This window comes from Scyliorhinus torazame, chromosome 7 (assembly GCF_047496885.1).
Source record: "Scyliorhinus torazame isolate Kashiwa2021f chromosome 7, sScyTor2.1, whole genome shotgun sequence".
NCBI classification, from domain to species: Eukaryota; Metazoa; Chordata; class Chondrichthyes; order Carcharhiniformes; family Scyliorhinidae; genus Scyliorhinus; species Scyliorhinus torazame.
Genome location: NC_092713.1, coordinates 155,343,964 through 155,363,913, shown reverse-complemented (window position 1 = coordinate 155,363,913; position 19,950 = coordinate 155,343,964). Strand labels below are relative to the sequence as shown.

Genomic DNA, 19,950 nt, shown 5'->3' with positions numbered 1-19,950 from the left:
CGGGATTCACGGCGGCCAACGGCCATTCTCCGACCCGGCGGGGGGGTCGGAGAATGACGCCCCTTCTTCATGAACACTACATCATCCAATTGGGGGCATACACGCTAACCAACACCACCGACCTTCCCTCCATAACTATCACATATCTGCCCTTGGTCCACTACCTCCATCTTAAACTGCGCTCGCTTGTTAATCAGTATTACTACCCCACGGGCCCTACTATCAAAGCCCGAATGAAACACCTGACTAACCTTGCCCTGACAAAGCCTACTTGGTCTTTCACTCGCAAATGGGTGTCCTGCAGTAGAACCGCATCGGTCCTCAAGCCCTTCAAGTGGGCAGAAACTCTTGGTCGCTTTAAGGGCCCTCCCAATCCCTGCACATTCCACATTAACGGCCGAACTGGGAACCCCCCCCATGCATGTCAGCCATGTCCACTGCGAGGGATGACTCTAGTCCTGCCTCACGAATGGGGCCAATGACTACTCCCAGTCACTGTCAGGTACCCCACCACCCAATCCCAGAAGCCCCCCACCACTTGCTCTCAAAGCAGCTCCTCTCCTCACATTCCCCCCCACCCCCCTCCAAGATTTGGCCAACCGCACCTCTGCCCCCTTCACTAGCCAGCTCCAGTTTGCTAAGGTGGTGTCCCCCACCAGAGCCTCCACCCCCCACATCCATAACAAAAGATTTACAAATAATACCTCGGCACCTCAATCTCAGATGCCGAAACTCCTCCACCCCCTAACTCATCTTGAAACTGCCCCTCTCCTCCCCCACCCCCCACCCCACCTGCATATCCTCTCCAACCCAAAACCAGCCCCGGAGAGGAGGAAGGCAACCCACACCACAAAACCACACCCCAAACAGCCTTAAACTGTAACGGTAACTAATGTACAAAGAAATTAACGGACCCCACTACAAAACAAACCCCCTCCACCCACCCACAACAAGTTCCAGTGTACATCTCAGTTCAGCCCCAATATTTCCGCCTCCATGAATGGCTCTACCTCCTCTGCCATCTCAAAATAATGGTCTCTGGAGTTGTGCATGACCCTCAGCCTCACCATGTAGACTGCCCCGAAGCGCACTCCACTCTTGAAGAGTACTGCCTTCATCGTGTTTAAGGCCACACACCTCGCCAGCACCACCGTGACATCTTTGTATATACAAATACCGCTGCCGTCCCACTTCACCTCCCGATTCTGCTTGGTCCATCTCAATACCTGTTCCTTCCTCTGATAGCAAGAAAGCAGGCAATCACAGCTCTTGGTGGCTCGCTCGCCTGTGGCTTTGGCCGGAGCGACTGGTGGTCCCTATCCAACTTAAATGGGGAAGCATCCTCCTCCACCTCCAACAGTTTTGCGAATATCTTCGCAAATTACTCCGTTGACCTTCATACATTCCCACGATCCTGAGGTTCTGCCGTCACCACCTGTTCTCAAGGTCCTCAACCTTGGCCCTCAAGCCCTTATTTCTGTCCTCCATCTTCAGCAACTCCACTTCCAGCGAGACGAGCTGGTCACTGTGTCACAACAGTGCTTCTTCCACCCCCTTCAGCACTTCACCATACTCCCGCACCATCTCCGACGTCTTTCCAAGAGCCTCCTTTATCAGGGCCAGTGACTCTTCCACCGATTTCCTAAGAGTGTCCATCATCTCCTTCCCTTGCTACTGCAAATGTTTGGTAAATTGCAGCTCCACTCCACCGCCATCACCTAAACCACTGTAATGGGCGCAGCCCCACCTTGCGAGCTAGGTTCTGCTATCTTTCCTCCAACCACACTCTGTTATCGATTCTACCGGTGGACTAGCACTCATCCGTTTCTCCTGCTATTCTTTCTTTGGGATTTTGACATCCTTTAGTGCCCACATCTCTACTGGGATAAGTATACTCACAAAATCCTCCCAAAAACTGTTGAAAAGGGCCAAAAACCAAGGGCTCTAGCGGGAGCCACCTGACATGCAACCACCACCTAAATGTCGCCACCGGAAGTCCATCAGCATGGTTTTATGAAGGGCAAATCATGTTTGGCTACTTTACTTGAGTTCTTCGAAGATGTAACAAGCCAAGTGGATAATGGGGATTCTGTAGATTATAGTATATCTGGAGTTCCAGAAGGCATTTGATAAGGTGCTGCATAAGATCATATGGGATTAGGGGTCATCATTTATTAGCTTGGATAGAAGACTGACTGAAAGCAGAGTCGGGATAAATGGGTCCTTTTCTGGTTGGCAAGATGTAACCAGTGGGGTACCACGGTCTTTAGGCTTCAACCATTTCCAATATATATTGATGACTTGGATGGAGGGATAGGAGGTACTATAGCTAAATTTGCAATGACACTGAAATAGGTGGGAAAGCAAATTCAAATGAGGAAATAAGAAATTTACAAATGGGTATAGATAGGTTAGGTGAGTGGGCCAAAATTTGGCAGATGGAGTTTAACGTGGATAAGTGTGAGGTTATCCATTTTGGTCGGAAAAATGAGAAGGCAATGTAAATGGTCAGAAATTTCAGTGTGCATCGATGCAGAGGGATCTGGGTGTCCTCGTGCATGAATCTCAGAAAACTAATATGCAGGTACAGTAGGTAATAAGGAAGGCAAATGGAATTTAAGCGTTTATTGTTAAATGGATAGAGTATGAAAATTGGGAAGTGTTGCTGCAAATGTATACGGCAATGGTGAGACCGGACCTGGAGTACTGCGTACAATTTTAGTCCCCTTATTTGAGGAAGAATGTAAGACCATAAGACATAGGAGCGGAAGTAAGGCCATTCGGCCCATCGAGTCCACTCCACCATTCAATCATGGCTGATTTCAACTCCATTTACCGGCTCTCTCTCCATAGCCCTTAATTCCTCGAGAAATCAAGAATTTATCAACTTCTGTCTTAAAGACACTCAACGTCCCGGCCTCCACCGCCCTCTGTGGCAATGAATTCCACAGACCCACCACTCTGGCTGAAGAAATTTCTCCTCATCTCTGTTCTAAAGTGACTCCCTTTTATTCTAAGGCTGTGCCCCCGGGTCCTAGTCTCCCCTGCTAATGGAAACAACTTCTCTACATCCACCCTATCTAAGCCATTCATTATCTTGTAAGTTTCTATTAGATCTCCCCTCAACCTCCTAAACTCCAATGAATATAATCCCAGGATCCTCAGACATTCATCGTATGTTAGGCCTACCATTCCTGGGATCATCCGTGTGAATCTCCGCTGGACCCGCTCCAGTGCCAGTATGTCCTTCCTGAGGTGTGGGGCCCAAAATTGCTCACAGTATTCTAAATGGGGCCTAACTAATGCTTTATAAAGCTTCAGAAGTACATCCCTGCTTTTATATTCCAAGCCTCTTGAGATGAATGACAACATTGCATTTGCTTTCTTAATTACAGACTCAACCTGCAAGTTTACCTTTAGTTGCATTAGAGGCAGTTCAGAGAAAGTTCACAAAAAGATTCCAGAGATGAGGGGTGGGTTTCTCCGTTGGCTGACGCTGGAATCGGGAAACACGGTTCAGCGGAGAATCGGTTATTATGCAAAATTCATATCAGGCGCCGGTTTCACGCCAAATCACAATTCTGCTTCAACAGCTGTGTCAATGTGTTCCACTCCACATGTACAGTAAACACCGTTGGCATATCACTAGTGGCCTGACCCAGGATTCTCCAAAGCCTCCGCGATTTTCTGCTCCACATGAGCAGATTTATGACATCGAGGTTTACTTGTACTTTTAAAAATCGTGAAACTGGCGCCTTGGCTGCTGAAGGAGAGAGGGGGGGCATACAGAAAGTGACCAACATCGCCAGAGTTTGCTGATAGTCATGCCGCTGGCTGGGGGGGGCTTCTGTCAGGGCCGGGGAGAGTTGCGGAGGTTGGCCAGAAGGTGGGCTATGGGTTGGGGTGGATGGGCACGGATCACTATTGCCGCGACCTGCAAGGCAACCATGCAGTTGAGCACATGGCTGACAGCCCACTGTGAACTTAGGGCCACAGGTCGTATGGGTGTCCCCCCAGGCCACCGCCCTAGGTACCGTCTGGCCCCAGCCGACCCAACAGTGGGATGGGAGCTCTTCAGCGCAACCAGTGCCATCTTGTTGGCTAGGATGATTGTGTGTGGGGAGTGAAGTGTGTATATGTGGCAGCAGCTTGTCAGCCTCCCGAGTGTCATTCACGGACCCAGCGAATCCCACACCGTTCCTCATTGAAATCAATTGTGTTCCACGTAGCGCCTGTGCTAGCCCCTCAATGGTCGCTGAATCGGTCCAGGTGCGGCACCAGTTTTGCAGTCAACGAATCCTGCCCCGGCATCAACACTTAGTCTCAGAATTCCGTGTTTGTCTTGAGATTGAGCAGTTTAGGCCTATACTCTCTCGAGTTTAGAAGAATGAGAGAAGATCTAAGTGAGGTATATAAGATAACAGATATTGACAAAATAGAGATAGAGCAGATGGCCTCTTGTGGGGCAATCTAGAATGAGTGGTCATAGTTTTAGGATAAAGGGGTAGCTGATTTAAAACAGAGATTAGGAGAAATTACTTCTCTCACAGGGTCATAAATCTGTGGAAGTCACCACTTCAGAGTGCAGTAGATGCCGGGACGTTGAGCAAATTTAAGGAGGAGATAGACATTTTTAATTCGTAATGGGTTGAAGGGTTATGGAGAACAGGCAGGAAAGTGGGGTTGAGGCCGAGAGGAGATCAGCCATGATCGTATTGAATGGCGGCGTGGGCTCGAGGAGCTGAATTGCCTACTCCTGCTCCTAGTTCTTATGTTTCTTCTGATGGAGAATATAGAACAAGGGGACACAATTTAATAATTTGAGCGTGGTCATTTAGCAAAGAATCACAGAATCATTACAGTGCAGAGGGAGGCCATTCAGCTCATCAAGTCTGCACTGGCTCTCTTCTACCTAGTCTCGGTCCCAATCCCCTGTTTTATCCCCATAACCTTGCACATTCTTTCTTTTCAGATAGTAATCTGTTTTGAATACCTCAATCAAACCTACCTCCACTGGCCTCTTAGAAAGTTTGTTCCAGACTTCAGCCAGGCACTCTCTGGGTGTAAAAATATTTTTCCTCACTTCACTTTTATTCCTTTTGCCAATTATTTTGAATCTCTGTCCTCTGGTTCTTGATGTTCTCTTGAGTGGGAGAATCTTGAATACCTCTTATGAAGTTTCCTCTCAACCTTCTTTTCTCTGAGGAAAGCCATCCCAACCTCTCCAACATATCCTCATGGTTCAGTTCTCTATTCCTGGAATCAACTCACTGGAGGTTCCACATCTATCTCCATCCTCAATGATGGGACACCCCAGCACATCAGTGCAAAAAATAAGGCTGAAGCATTTGCAACAATCTTCAACCAGAAGTGCTGATTGGATGATCCATCTCGGCTTCCTCCAAAGGTCCCAAGCATCACAGGTGTCAGTCTTCAGCCAATTCGATTCACTCCACATGATAGCAAGAAACAGCTGAAGGCACTGGATACTGCAAAGGCTATGGGCCCTGACAATATCCTGCCAATAGATTGAGGACTTGTGCTCCAAACTTGCCGCGCCTCCAGCCAAGCTATTCCAGTACAGCTACAATATTGGTAACTACCCAGCAACGTGGAAAATTGCCCTGATATGTCCTGTACACACAAACCAGGACAAATCCAACCCAGTCAATTACCGGCCCACCAGTCTACTCTCTGTCTGTAAAGTGATGGAAAGGGTCATCAACAGTGCAATTAAGTGACAAATACTAAGCAGTAACTTGCTCACTGATACCCAGTTTAGGTTTTGCCATTTTCAACGTCATTCTATTCCCAACTTCATTACGGCCTTGGTTCAAACATGGATAAAAGAACTGAACTCCAGAGCTGAAGCAAGAGTGACTGCCCTTGGCTATCAAGACCGCATTTGATCGGGTGTGTCATCAAGGAACCTTGGCTAAATCTGAGTCAATGGGAATTGGGAAAACTCTCCGCTGGTTGGAGTCATTCCTAGCCCAAAACAAGATAGTTGTGCTTGTTGGCATTCAGTCATCTCAGCTCCAGGACATCACTGTGGGAATTCCTCAGAGAAGTGTCCTCGGCCCAAATATCTTCCAGCTACTTCATCAGTGACCTTGTTTCTACCATAAGGTCAGAAGTGGGAATGTTCACTGATGATTGCACAATGTTCAGCACCATATGCAACTCCTCAGATAATGAAGCAGTCCCTGTGCAAATGCAGCAAGACCTGGACAATATCCAGACTTGGGCTAACAAGTGGCAAGTAATATTTGCTCCACACATGTGCCATGCAATGACCATCTCCAACAAGAGAGAATCTAATCATCGCCCCTTGATGTTCAATGGCATTACCGTCACTGAACCTCCCACTATCAACATCCTGGGGGTTACCAATGACCAGAAACTGTACTGGACTAGCCATACAATGCTGCAGCTATAAGAGCAGGTCAAAGTCGTGGGACGCGATTCTCAGAGGCCGCGCCGGTTGGGAGAATCGTCGGCCGCGCCATTATATCGCGCAACCCCGTCCCACCATTCTCCTAACCGGCGAGAGCGGCCTCGTCGTGTTCTGCACCGCGCTAGCCGGAGAACCGCCCGAGACACTCACAATGGCGATTCTCCGGTACCCCCGCTATTCTCCAGCCCGGATGGGCTGAGCGGCCACTCCGACACGACAGGTTCCCGCCGGCGCCGGCCACACCTGGTCGCTGCCGGCGGGAACTGTGCGGGAACACTGGGGGGGGCGGCCTGTTTGGGGGGGGGGGGGGTTCCTTCACCGGGGGGGGGGCCTCCGATGGGGTCTGGCCCGCGATCGGGCCCCACCGATCGGCGGGCCGACCTCTCCAAAGGAGGACCTCCTTTCCTCCGCCGCCCCGCAAGATCTATCCGCCATCTTCTTGCGGGGCGGCCTTGGGGAGGACGGTAACTGCGCATGTGCGGGTGACTTCATTTACTCGAGGCCGGCCGCGTCATTTACGCGGTGCCAAGGCCCAGCGCGCGTAAAATACGCGACCCCACTCCTAGCCCCCCGGGGGCGGTGGAATAGGGGGCTGGAAGCTGGCTCCGACGTCGGAGTGAAACACTCCGGTTTTCACTCCGGCGTCGGGACTTTGTCTCCCTTTGGAAGAATCGGGCCTTAGGAATCCTGCATCGAGTAACTCATCTCCTGACTCTGTAAAACCAGTCCACAACCTAAAAGGCACAAGTCAGAAGTGTGGTGGAATACTTTCCTCTTTCCATAGAATTTACCATAGAATTTACAGTGCAGAAGGAGGCCATTCGGCCCATCGAGTCTGCACCGGCTCTTGGAAAGAGCACCCTACCCAAGGTCAACACCGCCACCCTATCCCCATAACCCAGTAACCCCACCCAACACTAAGGGCAATTTTGGACACTAAGGGCAATTTATCATGGCCAATCCACCTAACCTGCACATCTTTGGACTGTGGGAGGAAACCGGAGCACCCGGAGGAAACCCACGCACACACGGGGAGGATGTGCAGACTCCGCACAGACAGTGACCCAAGCTGGAATCGAACCTGGGACCCTGGAGCTGTGAAGCAATTGTGCTATCTACAAGGCTACTGTGCTGCCCCTGGATGAGTACAGCTCCAACAATACTGAAGAAGCGTGACACCATCCAGGACAAAGCAGCCTTCATGATTGGCATTCCTTTCACAAGCATTCACTCCCTCCACCACTGATGCACAGCAGCAGCAATGTGTACCGAAGATGCACTGTAGAAATTCATCAAAGCTCCATACACAGTCCCTTCCAAACTCACGACCTCTAACACTTAGAAGGACATGAACAGTAGATACCTGGGAATACCACCACCTGGAAGTTCTTCTCCAAGCCACTGACCATTTTGACTTGGAAATATATCGCCGTTCCTTCACAGTCGCTGTGTCAAAATTCTGGAACCCCTCCCTAACAGCACTGTGGGTGCATCTACATCATATGGATTGCAGCAGTTCAAGAAGATAGCTCAAGCAATTAAGGTTGGCAATGAATGCTGGCTTAGCCAGCAAAGCCCACATCCTTTGAATTAATTTTTAAAAATCATTAGTATGAATCTCATCTGTACTCTCTCCAATGTCTTCACACCCTCAAGTATGGTGCACAGAACTCTGGGTGAGGTCTAACTAACGTCTTTTTCACATGAGAGTAGTTGAAATCTAAGCACTTCTCCCCCACCCACCCTCCAAAGACATTGGTTACTGTGACAACTGAAATTGTAGAGGCTGGGATCAATAGGTTTTTATTAGTAAGGGTATTGAGGTGTATAGAACAAAGGGGCATACATGGGGTTGGAATTTATGGGGTGCTCGGTTCCACATCGCCCTCCAGTAAAAGGTTGGGGCAGGGGAACTGGTCCATAATCCTGACAACTACCCTGCAACAATTTAACATCCCAGCATCAATTTGGAAATAGGCATAAAATGATTGATGTTTGATTGATCAATGTTTGTTATACGAAATTAGGGGAATGAAACCCAATGAGAGCCCTTGGGTGAACCTGAAGATTTGACATGAGTTTTTACAGGGTACAGCTCCGGTGCACTGGAGCAATCATGATTGGATATGAGCCTGTTGCATATATAGTGTGATTAACTTTGGCTCCAGTATTATTGTAGTAAATCTAAATCTAAGTTCTTCTCCGTAGGTCAAATGATTCACCTGTTCTGTTCCCCTTCCAGATATCATCCATAGTGCAGAGGCCTGAATGTGTGCCAGCCCATTCCTCTTAGCCAGGATACTATGGTGCTGGCATAGAGAAACCTAGTAGGACAAAATCAGTAAACCACCATAGAAATTGAAGGTGTTCCGCACTGTTATTTGGTTTTCGCCAACAGGATTTGATGTTCATTATGGTGCAACCTGATGGTACGTGGAAATCTGCAATTGCCAAAATTCTTACGGATCTGGAGAAATCGCAGCTATGTCATGCAACAAATCTCCAAAAAGGTGATGTGCTGATTCTCGCAGCAGGAGATCGGACAAAGGCAGTAAGTTTTTAATTTTATAAGTCCTTGGTAACAATTATTAGAGGCACAATCAACTTTCATTTGCAAACCATGAAATGGAAATGGGGTGGGGTGGACACAGTAAGAAGTCTTACAAGACCAGGCTAAAGTCACCTGATGAAGGAGCTGCACTCTGAAAGCTAGTGATTCGAAACAAACCTGTTGGACTTGCTGGTGTTGTAAGACTTCTTACTTCATCTGGAAAGGAATGGCTTAATCAAGGGATGCCAGTATGGATTTCTTAAAGGCAAATCATGTCTGACTAACTTAAATTCTTAGATAAGTTAACAGAAATGGTTGAAGAAGGTAGTACAGTAGATGTATATATGACTTTTTTGTTTCTCTTGAACTGTTTCTATTGCAGTTTTTTGTTTTATACACTGTACAGGCGACAAGGATATGCGCATCGGATACAATATACAAGTTTCCATTGGTATTGACCCCCCACCCCCTACTTTTTGTTGCTTTAAGATATTTTCTTAGGTCTCTTATACAGTGGGCAATTGTCACCTATTTACATATATGCGGTCTTTCCCCCACCCCCCCCACCCCCTCTCTCTCTCTCTCTCTCTTCCCCCCCCCAATCCTATTTTTGGTGTTTCTTTGGGGGTTCTGTTCTTCTGTTCCTTGTGGCCTTGCTCTTGGCCCCTATCGTCTCAGCCATTCTCCAGCATCTCCCTGGCCTCCCCTCCCTGTCTATTCCCTGCAGTCTCGTTGGCTCCCGAGTGCCGCCACCCTTGCTATATTGGCTGTTGGCTTCAAACCGATCCTGGAACAAGTTAGTGAATGGTCTCCAGGTTTTGTTGCCACCTCCTGAAGAACCCTTGCACAGACAGTCGCAAGGCAAACTTTACCCTCTCCTCTGAACCTCGGATAGTGAATTTGATCTTCTCCAGGTGGCGGAATTCCGACAGATCTGCCAGCCACACTGCAGCTGTGGGTGGTGCTGCTGATCGCTAGCTGAGCAGGATTCTTTGACGGGCGATTAGGGAAGCAAAGGCAAGGACGTCGGCCCCCTTCCCCATGAATAGTTCTGGTTGGTCCAATACCCCGAAGACTGCCACTCTTGGGCACGGTTCCATCCTCACCCCCACAACCTTGGATATTGCCTCGAAGAAGGTTGTCCAGAACCCAACATGAAGCGTGCCCATCACATGTGGGTGTGGTTGGCCAGGCCTCCCTGGCACTTTTCACATTTTTTTATTTAACAAAAATATTTTTATTCAATTTTAGCAAATTTTCAACTTACAGAAAAAAGAAAAGCATAAAACACACAGATCAACATCGTACACTTATATCGCGAATTCCTCCAATGTACAAACCCCCCATGAAACAATAATAAACACCTGCCCGAAACCCTTCCCCCCCCTGGGCTGCTGCTGCTGACCACCTCCTAACGTTCCGCTAGAAAGTCTAAGAACGGTTGCCACCTCCTGAAGAACCCTTGCACAGACAGTCGCAAGGCAAACTTTACCCTCTCCAATTTAGTGAACCCTGCCATGTCGCTGATCCAGGTTTCTACACTTGGGGGCTTTGCATCCTTCCACTGTAGCAGAATCCTCCGCCGGGCTACTAGGGACGGAAAGGCCAGAATACCGGCCTCTTTCGACTCCTGCACTCCCGGCTCGTCCGATACCCCAAATAATGCTAACCCCCAGCTCGGCTTGACCCGGGTGTTCACCACCTTAGACACAGTCCTCGCAAAGCCCCTCCAAAACCCATCCAGCGCCGGACACCCCAGAACATATGGGCGTGGTTCGCTGCGCTCCCCGAGCACCTCACACACTTGTCCTCTACCCCAAAAAACCTACTCAAGCTCGCCACTGTTATATGCGCTCTGTGATGAACCTTAAATTGTATCAGGCTAAGCCTGGCGCGAGAGGAGGAAGAATTAACCCTACCCAGGGCATCAGCCCACAGACCCTCATCTATCTCCTCCCCAAGCTCCTCCTCCCATTTACCCTTTAGCTCCTCCACCGAGGTCTCCTCCTCTTCCTGCATCTCCTGATAGACCGCCGAGAACTTGCCTTCTCCAACCCACACCCCCGAGAGCACCCTATCTTGAATCTTACATGCTGGAAGCAGTGGAAATTCCCTCACCTGCCGTCTCACGAACGCCCTCACCTGCATGTACCTGAAGGCATTTCCGGGGGGGCAGCCCAAATTTCTCCTCCAGCGCGCCAAGGCTCGCAAACGTCCCATCCTTTTAATTCCTGCCCGATGCCAGCTCAGAAACCCCCCATCCATTCTCCCCGGGACGAACCGATGGTTCTCTCGGATCGGGGACCAAACCGAGGCCTCTACCTCACCCCTGTGGCGCCTCCACTGCCCCCAAATTTTCAGAGTCGTCGCCGCCACCGGACACGTGGTGTACCTTGTCGGCGGGAGCGGCAGCTGTGCCGTCACCAGCGCTCTCAGGCTCGTGCCCACACAGGACGCCATCTCCAGCCTCTTCCACGCCGCCCCCTCCCCCTCCATTACCCACTTACGGATCATCGCCACATTGGCAGCCCAGCAGTACCCACATAGATTGGGCAACGCTAGCCCTCCTCTGTCCCTGCTGTGCTCCTGAAACACCCTTTTTACCCTTGGGGTCTTATTCGCCCACACGAATCCCATGATGCTCCTACTGATCAGTTTAAAAAAGACCTTCGGGATCACGATGGGAAGGCACTGGAAAACAAAGAGGAACCTCGGAAGGACCGTCATTTTCACCGACTGCACCCTACCCGCCAACGACAGTGGCAACATATCCCACCTTTTAAACTCCTCCTTCATCTGCTCCACCAGCCGCGTCAAATTGAGCTTGTGCAGGGCCCCTCAACTCCTAGCCACCTGGATCCCCAGGTACCGAAAGCTCCTTTCCTCCCTCTTCAGCGGAAGCTCGTCTATCTCCCTTCCCTGGTCCCCTGGGTGTATCACAAAGAGCTCACTCTTCCCTACGTTAAGCTTACATCCAGAAAAGTCTCCGAACTCCATGAGGATCTGCATAACCTCTGGCATCCCCTCCACTGGGTCCGCCACATACAATAACAGGTCATCGGCATACAGCGACACCCGGTGTACCAGTCCCCTCCAGTTCCTGGACTCCCTCAGTGCCATGGCCAAAGGCTCAATTGCCAATGCGAACAACAAGGGGGATAGGGGACACCCCTGCCTCGTCCCCTAGTACAGCCGAAAGTATTCCGACCTCCGCCGGTTCGTGGCCACACGCCACCGGGGCTTCATAAAGTAGCCTAATCCAACTGATGAACCCAACCCGAACCCAAACCTCCTCAGCACTTCCCAAAGATACTCCCACTCCACCCAATCGAAGGCCTTCTCCGCGTCCATAGCCGCCACTACCTCCGCTTCCCCTTCCACTGCAGGCATCATAATTACGTTGAGGAGCCTCGGCACATTGGTGATCAACTGCCTACCCTTCACAAATCCTGTCTGGTGCTCGTGAATCACCCCGGGACACAGTCCTCAATTCTGGTAGCCAGCACCTTCGCCAACAACTTTGCGTCGACGTTGAGGAGCGAGTTCGGCCTGTACGACCCACACTGTAATGGGTCCTTGTCCCGCTTCAAGATCAGCGAGATCAGCGCCCTGGACATTGTCAGGGGCAGGCCCCCCCCCTCCCTCGCCTCATTGAAAGTTCACACTAGTAGTGGGCCCAACAGGTCCATGTACTTCCGGTAGAATTCCACCGAAAACCCATCTGCCCCTAGGGCCTTCCCTGCCTGCATGCTCCCCAACCCCTTAACCAGCTCCTCCAGCCCAATCGGTGCCCCTAGCCCAACAACCTGCTCCCCCTCCACCCTCGGGAACCTCAGCTGATCCAAAAATCGGCACATCCCCCCCCTCCCCGTCGGGGGCTCAGACCTATACAGCTCCTCATAAAAGTCCCTGAATACCCCATTTATTCCCACCGCACTCCGCTCCGTGTTCCGCCCTCTATCCCTAACTCCCCCAATCTCCCTCTCTGCCTCCCGCTTCCGAAGCTGATGTGCCAACATCCGGCTCGCCTTCTCCCCATATTCGTACACCGCCCCTTGCGCTTTCCTCCACCTCTGCCTTCCTGGTAGTCAACAGGTCGAATTCGGTCAGGAGGCTTCGTCGCTCCTTGAGTAATCCCTCCTTGGGGACCTCTGTATACCTCCTGTCCACCCTTAATATCTCTCCCACCAATCTCTCCCTCTCTCTCCTCTCCTTCTCCTTATGGACCCTAGTGGAGATCACAGACCACCCCCACCTGCACCTCCCCAATGTCGTTAGCCTCTAAATATCTTTCAATGCACCCCCGGATCCGCCCGCTCACCTCCTCATCCGCCAACAGTCCCACATCGAGGCGCCACAGTGGACGTTAGTCCCTCTCTTCCCCCCACTCCAGCTCCACCCAATGCGGGGCGTGGTCCGAGATAGCTATGGCCGAATATTCTGTGCCCTCCACTCTCGGGATTAGTGCCCTACTCATAATGAAGAAATCTATCCGGGAGTAGGCTTTATGGACGTGGGAAAAAAAGGAAAATTCCCTGGCCCCCGGCCTGGCAGACCTCCATGGGTCCACTCCCCCAATCTGGTCCATAAACCCGCTAAGCACCTTGGCCGCCGCCGGCCTTTTACCCGTCCTGGACCTGGAGCGGTCCAATGCTGGGTCCAACACCGTGTGAAAGTCCCCTCCCCATTATCAAGCTCCCTGTCTCCAGGTCCGGAATACGACCCAACATACACCTCATAAATCCGGCATCCCAATTCGGGGCGTATACATTCACTAGTACCACCCGCACCCCCTGCAGCTTACCACTCACCATCATGTACCGACCTCCATTATCTGCCACGATGCTCAGCGCTTCAAACGACACCCGCTTCCCCACCAAGATCGCCACCCCTCGATTCTTCGCATCCAACCCCGAGTGGTAAACCTGCCCTACCCACCCCTTTCTCAGCCTAACCTGATCTGCCACCTTCAAAAAATGCGTCTCCTGGAGCATAACCACATCTGCCTTCAGTCCCTTCAGGTGCGCGAACACACGGGCCCCCTTGACCGGCCTGTTCAGGCCTCTCACATTCCAAGTTATCAGCCGGATCAGGGGGCTTCCCGCCACCCCCTCCTGGCAGTCCGCCTGCACTCCTCTCCAACACCGCCCTTCCCCCTGGCCCCGCCCCCTTCCTTCCCGAGCGCAGGAAAAAGCCCGTGCTTTCCACCAAGCCGGCCCGCCCTCTCTGGCGCAGCTCCCTTTTGCGGCCTTATCTCAGCTCCCCTACCTCGGGGCCCCCCATTCCCCCTCCCCCTCGGCGGGGCCCCGTCCTTCCAACCACCGACGCCCACACTCTCACACAACCCCCACTTCGAACCATTTACCCAACCCCACCCAGCACCAAAGAAAACAGAACAGAACATCCCCCAAAACACAATAACCACCCCTCGACACCCCCTCCCAACAAACCCTCAGTCCGTGTCCAACTTTTCGGCCTGGATAAAGGTCCACGCCTCCTCCGGCGTCTCAAAGTAATGGTGTCGGTCCTTAAACGTGACCCACAATCGCGCCGGCTGCAGCATCCCGAATTTCACCCCCTTCCAATGCAGAACCGCCTTAGCCCGGTTGTACCCGGCCCTCCTTGGCCACCTCCGCGCTCCAGTCCTGATGTATACGGATCTCTACGTTCTCCCACCTGCTGCTCCGCTCCTTTTTAGTCCATCTCAGGACACACTCCCTGTCCACAAAGCGGTGGAACCGCACCATTACCGCCCTCGGTGGCCTTGGGCCTCCTCGCCAGGACTCGGTGAGCCGCATCCAGCTCCAGGGGCCTCAGGAAAGCTCCCGCGCCCATCAGCGTGTTCAGCATCGTGACCACGTATGCTCCAGCATCCGACCCCTCCACTCCCTCCGGGAGACGCAGAATCCGAAGGTTCTTCCTCCTCGACCGATTCTCCATGTCTTCGAACTTTTCTTGCCACTTCTTGTGCAGCGCCTCGTGCGCCTCCACCTTCACCGCCAGGCCCAAGATCTCGTCCTCGTTCTCCGAGGCCTTTTGCCGCACCTCCCGGATCGCCACCCCTTGGGCCTTCTGGGTCTCGACCAGCTTATCGATCGATGCCTTCATCGGCTCCAGCAGCTCTGCCTTCAGGTCCGCAAAACAGCGCTTGAGGAACTCCTGCTGCTCTTGCGACCATTGCGCCCACGCTGCCTGGTCTCCACCCGCCGCCATCTTGGTTCTCCTCTGTCGCACTTTTCGCTGCACCAAAATCACTTTTTTCACTGCTCCACTCCTGGTCCAATCCATACAATGCCGGGGGAATCGTACTGTCGCCTTCCCACACTGGGAACCTGTTATAACCTGCCTACTGACGATTGGCTGGGGACTAATGATTATCCCACAATCCTATGGGAGTATGAACTTCCCCAATGAGGGGGGCGGAGAAACTCCTACTATAAATAAGCTGGCCAGTCCAGGAACCAGGAGGAAGGAGAAGGTAGCAAGGGACGTTACTGCTACTACTATGTATATATTGTTATAGTAAATAAACTTTATTATTTTGTATCCTTAAAACTCGTGCTGGATTCTTCGGGGCCCTTACAAAACTGGCGACGAAGGTAAAAGTGAATAGCTGTCTACACTGCTGAAGCCACCTCCCTGGATTTTTGTTGGATACAGGTTGGAAGTTGTTTTCTATTATACCATGCCTCTGTACGGACGTTTGGATGTTTTTGATGCTGCGCTGGAAAGCTGGAACCAGTACACGCAACGGATGCGTTACTATTTCCGGGCAAACAATATCACTGAAAACGAGCGCCAGGTGGTCATATTGCTCACCGCCTGCAGGCCGCATACGTTTGGGGTGATTAGGAGCCTTACGTACCCAGCTGCGCCGGACACCAAAACGTTTGACGAACTTGTGAATATAGTGGGGCAACACTTTAACCCAACCCCGTCCACGATAGTCCAGCGTTACCGGTTTAATACCGCTGAGAGGACCCCTGGAGGATCCCTTGCCGATTTTTTATCCAGGCTACGCGGGATTGCGGAATACTGTGACTATGGTGAGACCTTGTCAGAAATGTTACGCGACCGTTTGGTTTGCGGTATTAACAATGCGGCCACCCAGAGAAAGTTGTTAGCGGAGCCAACATTGACTTTTCAACAGGCAATACAAATAGTCTTGTCCCGAGAGAGCGCAGAGCGAGGAGTACAGGAGCTACAGGGAATGGAAGTGCATGCCTTGGGGCGAAACCCTTTCCGCCCAAAAACGTCCCCCCGCACTCCTGCGGTACCTTGGGCAAGGCAACGACCAGACCGCCGCCAGTGGCCATCGGACATTCCTCCCCGAAGGGAGCCTTCTCCAGAGCCAATGGATGAGGAGCCATGTCCGTGTCAGACTTGTAGGCGCCGACCCCGTCGCGGACGGCGGTCCTGGGGACGCCAGAGGCGCCGTCGTTCCGACCGAAACTGGGACCAGCCCAGGGGCCGTAACTGGGACCAGCCCAGAGGCCGTACCTTCCATGTGGATGAACCTGCGGCGACCACTCCTGAGGACGTGGAGACGGAGGATGACTGCCTGCAGCTGCATTGTGTGGCAGCTCCCCGTGTGGCCCCCATTAAGGTGACAGTACGGGTCAATGGCCACCCGCTGGAGATGGAGTTGGATACTGGCGCAGCGGTCTCCGTGATCGCCCAGAGGACATTCGACCTCATCAAGCAGGGTATACAGACCCTTACACTAACTGACTCACAGGCCAGGCTGGCCACCTACACGGGGGAACCACTGGACATTGCAGGAACTACAATGACCCCTGTTGTCTATGGACGCCAGGAGGGGCGTTTCCCACTTATCGTAGTGCGTGGCCATGGGCCCAGCCTGTTGGGTCGGGACTGGTTGCGCCATTTGCGGTTGCAATGGCAGCACATCCTCCAAACAGTTTCTGGAGGGTTGACTGAGGTGCTAGGACGATACCCAGAGGTATTCCAGCCTGGTCTGGGGAAAATAAAAGGGGCCGTAGCCTGTATCCAAGTTGAACCAGGAGCCACACCGCGCTATTTCCGGGCGCGCCCAGTGCCTTACTCTTTGCTCGAGAAGGTAGAAGGGGAGCTCACTCGTTTGGAGAGTTTGGGTATTATCAGGCCTGTCCGTTTTGCTGACTGGGCAGCACCAATTGTGCCAGTAATGAAGCCAGATGCCACAGTTCGCTTGTGTGGCGACTATAAACTTACAGTGAATACAGTTTCCCGACTCGACCGATACCCAATGCCTCGCATAGAGGATCTCTACGCGAAACTTGCAGGTGGACTCTCATTCACAAAATTAGATATGAGTCACGCCTACCTGCAGTTGGAGCTGGACCCTGCCTCCCGACCATATGTAACAATTAACACACACCGGGGCCTGTATGAATATACACGGTTGCCCTTTGGAGTATCCTCAGCCTGCGCAATTTTTCAACGTGTTATGGAGGGCATTTTGAGAGGTTTACCACGTGTGGCTGTCTACCTAGATGACGTGTTGATTACAGGGACGTCGGAGCAAGAGCATTTGGAAAATCTGGAGGCTGTCCTTAAACGCCTTTCGGAGGCTGGAGTCCGTTTACGTCACACAAAGTGCGTATTTCAGGCAAAGGAAGTAGTCTACCTAGGTTATCGAGTGGACCGCGAGGGTCTGCACCCCGTCGCAGAGAAGGTGCGTGCAATTCAACATGCCCCCACCCCGACTGACACTTCGCATCTTCGTTCTTTTCTCGGTCTCGTAAACTATTACGGGAAGTTCCTCCCCAATTTGGCAACTACGCTGGCCCCGTTGCACCTGCTGCTAAAGAAAAATCACACCTGGGTTTGGGGTCAGCCGCAAGAAACCGCTTTCCAGCGGGTAAAGCAACAATTGTCGTCGTCTGGGTTACTAACCCACTATGATCCGGGAAAGCCTTTGCTCGTCACATGTGATGCATCCCCGTATGGTATTGGGGCTGTCCTGTCCCACAAGATGGAGAATGGGGCCGAGCGACCGATAGCTTTCGCCTCCCGCACATTGACTGCAGCGGAGAAGAAGTATGCGCAGATCGAGAAGGAGGGCCTGGCAGTGGTTTTCGCGGTGAAACGCTTCCACCAGTATGTGTACGGCCGCCATTTCACTATCGTGACTGATCATAAGCCCCTGCTGGGACTCTTCAGAGAGGATAAGCCGATACCGCCCATTGCTTCTGCACAGATCCAGCGCTGGGCTTTGTTGCTTACTGCATATGAGTATTCTCTGGAGCACAAACCAGGTACGCAGATAGCAAATGCCGACGCACTGAGCCGATTGCCTTTATCGACCGGCCCCATGTCGACCCCCACGACCGGTGAGGTGGTCGCAACCCTAAATTTTATGGACACCTTGCCTGTCACGGCATCACAGATCCGTGAGTGGACCCAGACGGAGCCAGTCCTGTCAAAGGTTCGGCACATAGTCCTGTATGGTGGGCAGCATAGACAGCTCCCAGGCGAGTTACGGGCATTTTCCTCCAAGCTGTCAGAGTTCAGCGCGGAAGACGGCATCCTCTTGTGGGGGACGCGTGTGGTTGTCCTGGAAAAAGGCCAGGAGCTGATATTATCAGACTTGCACAATGGGCATCCGGGCGTGACCAAGATGAAAATGTTGGCCCGGAGTTATGTCTGGTGGCCAGGCCTCGACACCGACATTGAGAAGGTGTCCCAAAACTGCTCCATTTGCCAGGAGCATCAGAAGCTTCCGCCGGCCGTGCCCCTACGTCACTGGGAATGGCCAGGGCGGCCTTGGGCACGCTTACATGCAGATTTCGCAGGCCCTCCTACTAATTGACGCCCAGTCCAAATGGCTGGAGGTGCATAAAATGCAGGGGACAACGTCCTGCGCAACAATTGAAAAAATGCGTTTATCATTTAGCACGCATGGCCTCCCCGAGGTGCTGGTCACGGATAACGGCACTCCATTCACGAGTGAGGAGTTTGCTAGGTTTACAAAGATGAACGGCATCCGCCATATCCGCACTGCCCCTTACCACCCGGCTTCAAATGGGTTGGCAGAGCGTGCAGTGCAAACATTCAAAAGAGGCCTAAAGAAGCAGTCTTCCGGATCAATGGACACGAGACTGGCTCGGTTTTTGTTTACGTACAGGACCACCCCCCATACAGTGACTGGGGTAGCTCCCGCAGAACTCCTAATGGGCCGGAGACTTCGGACCCGCCTTAGTATGGTCTTCCCGGACATTGGCGCAAAAGTACGCCGCACACAAGAACGGCAGGGACCGTGATTGTCTCAGCATCGTCCGATTCGGCAGTTTGCGCCCGGTGACCCAGTATTCGTGCGGAATTTTGCTGGTGGTGCCCAATGGGTTCCTGGGGTAATCTTTCGCCAAACGGGCCCTATATCGTACCAAGTGCAAGCCCAGGGTCGTCTCCAGCGAAAACATGTAGACCACGTCCGGTCCAGAAGATCATCCCCGCAAAAGATTCCCCGCCCCCGGAGCTCAGTTCAACAGCGGCAAAGACCAGAAACAAGGGAAGGTAGTCCTCCAAATCTTCCACTGGTGCCTCACTCAAAGCCTGCGCAGGTCATGACGGGACCGAATGGGGACAGAGACGCTGACATGACGGAGGCAGCAGACTCTGACTCCGAGATGGAGACACAGGATGAATCAGAGGGGGAATCCTCGGGTCCACAGGCCGTGGATGTACAACCGCGCCGTTCATCACGGAAGCGCCGGTCTCCATCTCGTTATACGCCGCCTGATCCAGCGCCGCGTGCAAATGGCGTCCGGCCTGCGGCCAAACGAGTTCGACGCCTTCCTTCGCCAGGGCCTACGGTGGATTCCTTGGACTTTGGGGGGGGAGGGATGTTATAACCTGCCTACTGACGATTGGCTGGGGACTAATGATTATCCCACAATCCTATGGGAGTATGAACTTCCCCAATGAGGGGGGCGGAGAA

The 19,950-nt window shown here is 52.3% G+C and overlaps 1 protein-coding gene across 1 annotated transcript in view; it reads left to right on the top strand.

Moving 5' to 3' along the window:
- Window positions 1-19,950, top strand: part of dars2 (aspartyl-tRNA synthetase 2, mitochondrial) — a 121,708-nt gene that overhangs the window by 78,326 nt on the left and 23,432 nt on the right. Inside the window, exon 13 of the mRNA XM_072511684.1 lies at window positions 8,856-9,008. Coding sequence (XP_072367785.1) covers window positions 8,856-9,008 — 153 coding nt within the window. The remainder of the gene's footprint in view (window positions 1-8,855; window positions 9,009-19,950) is intronic.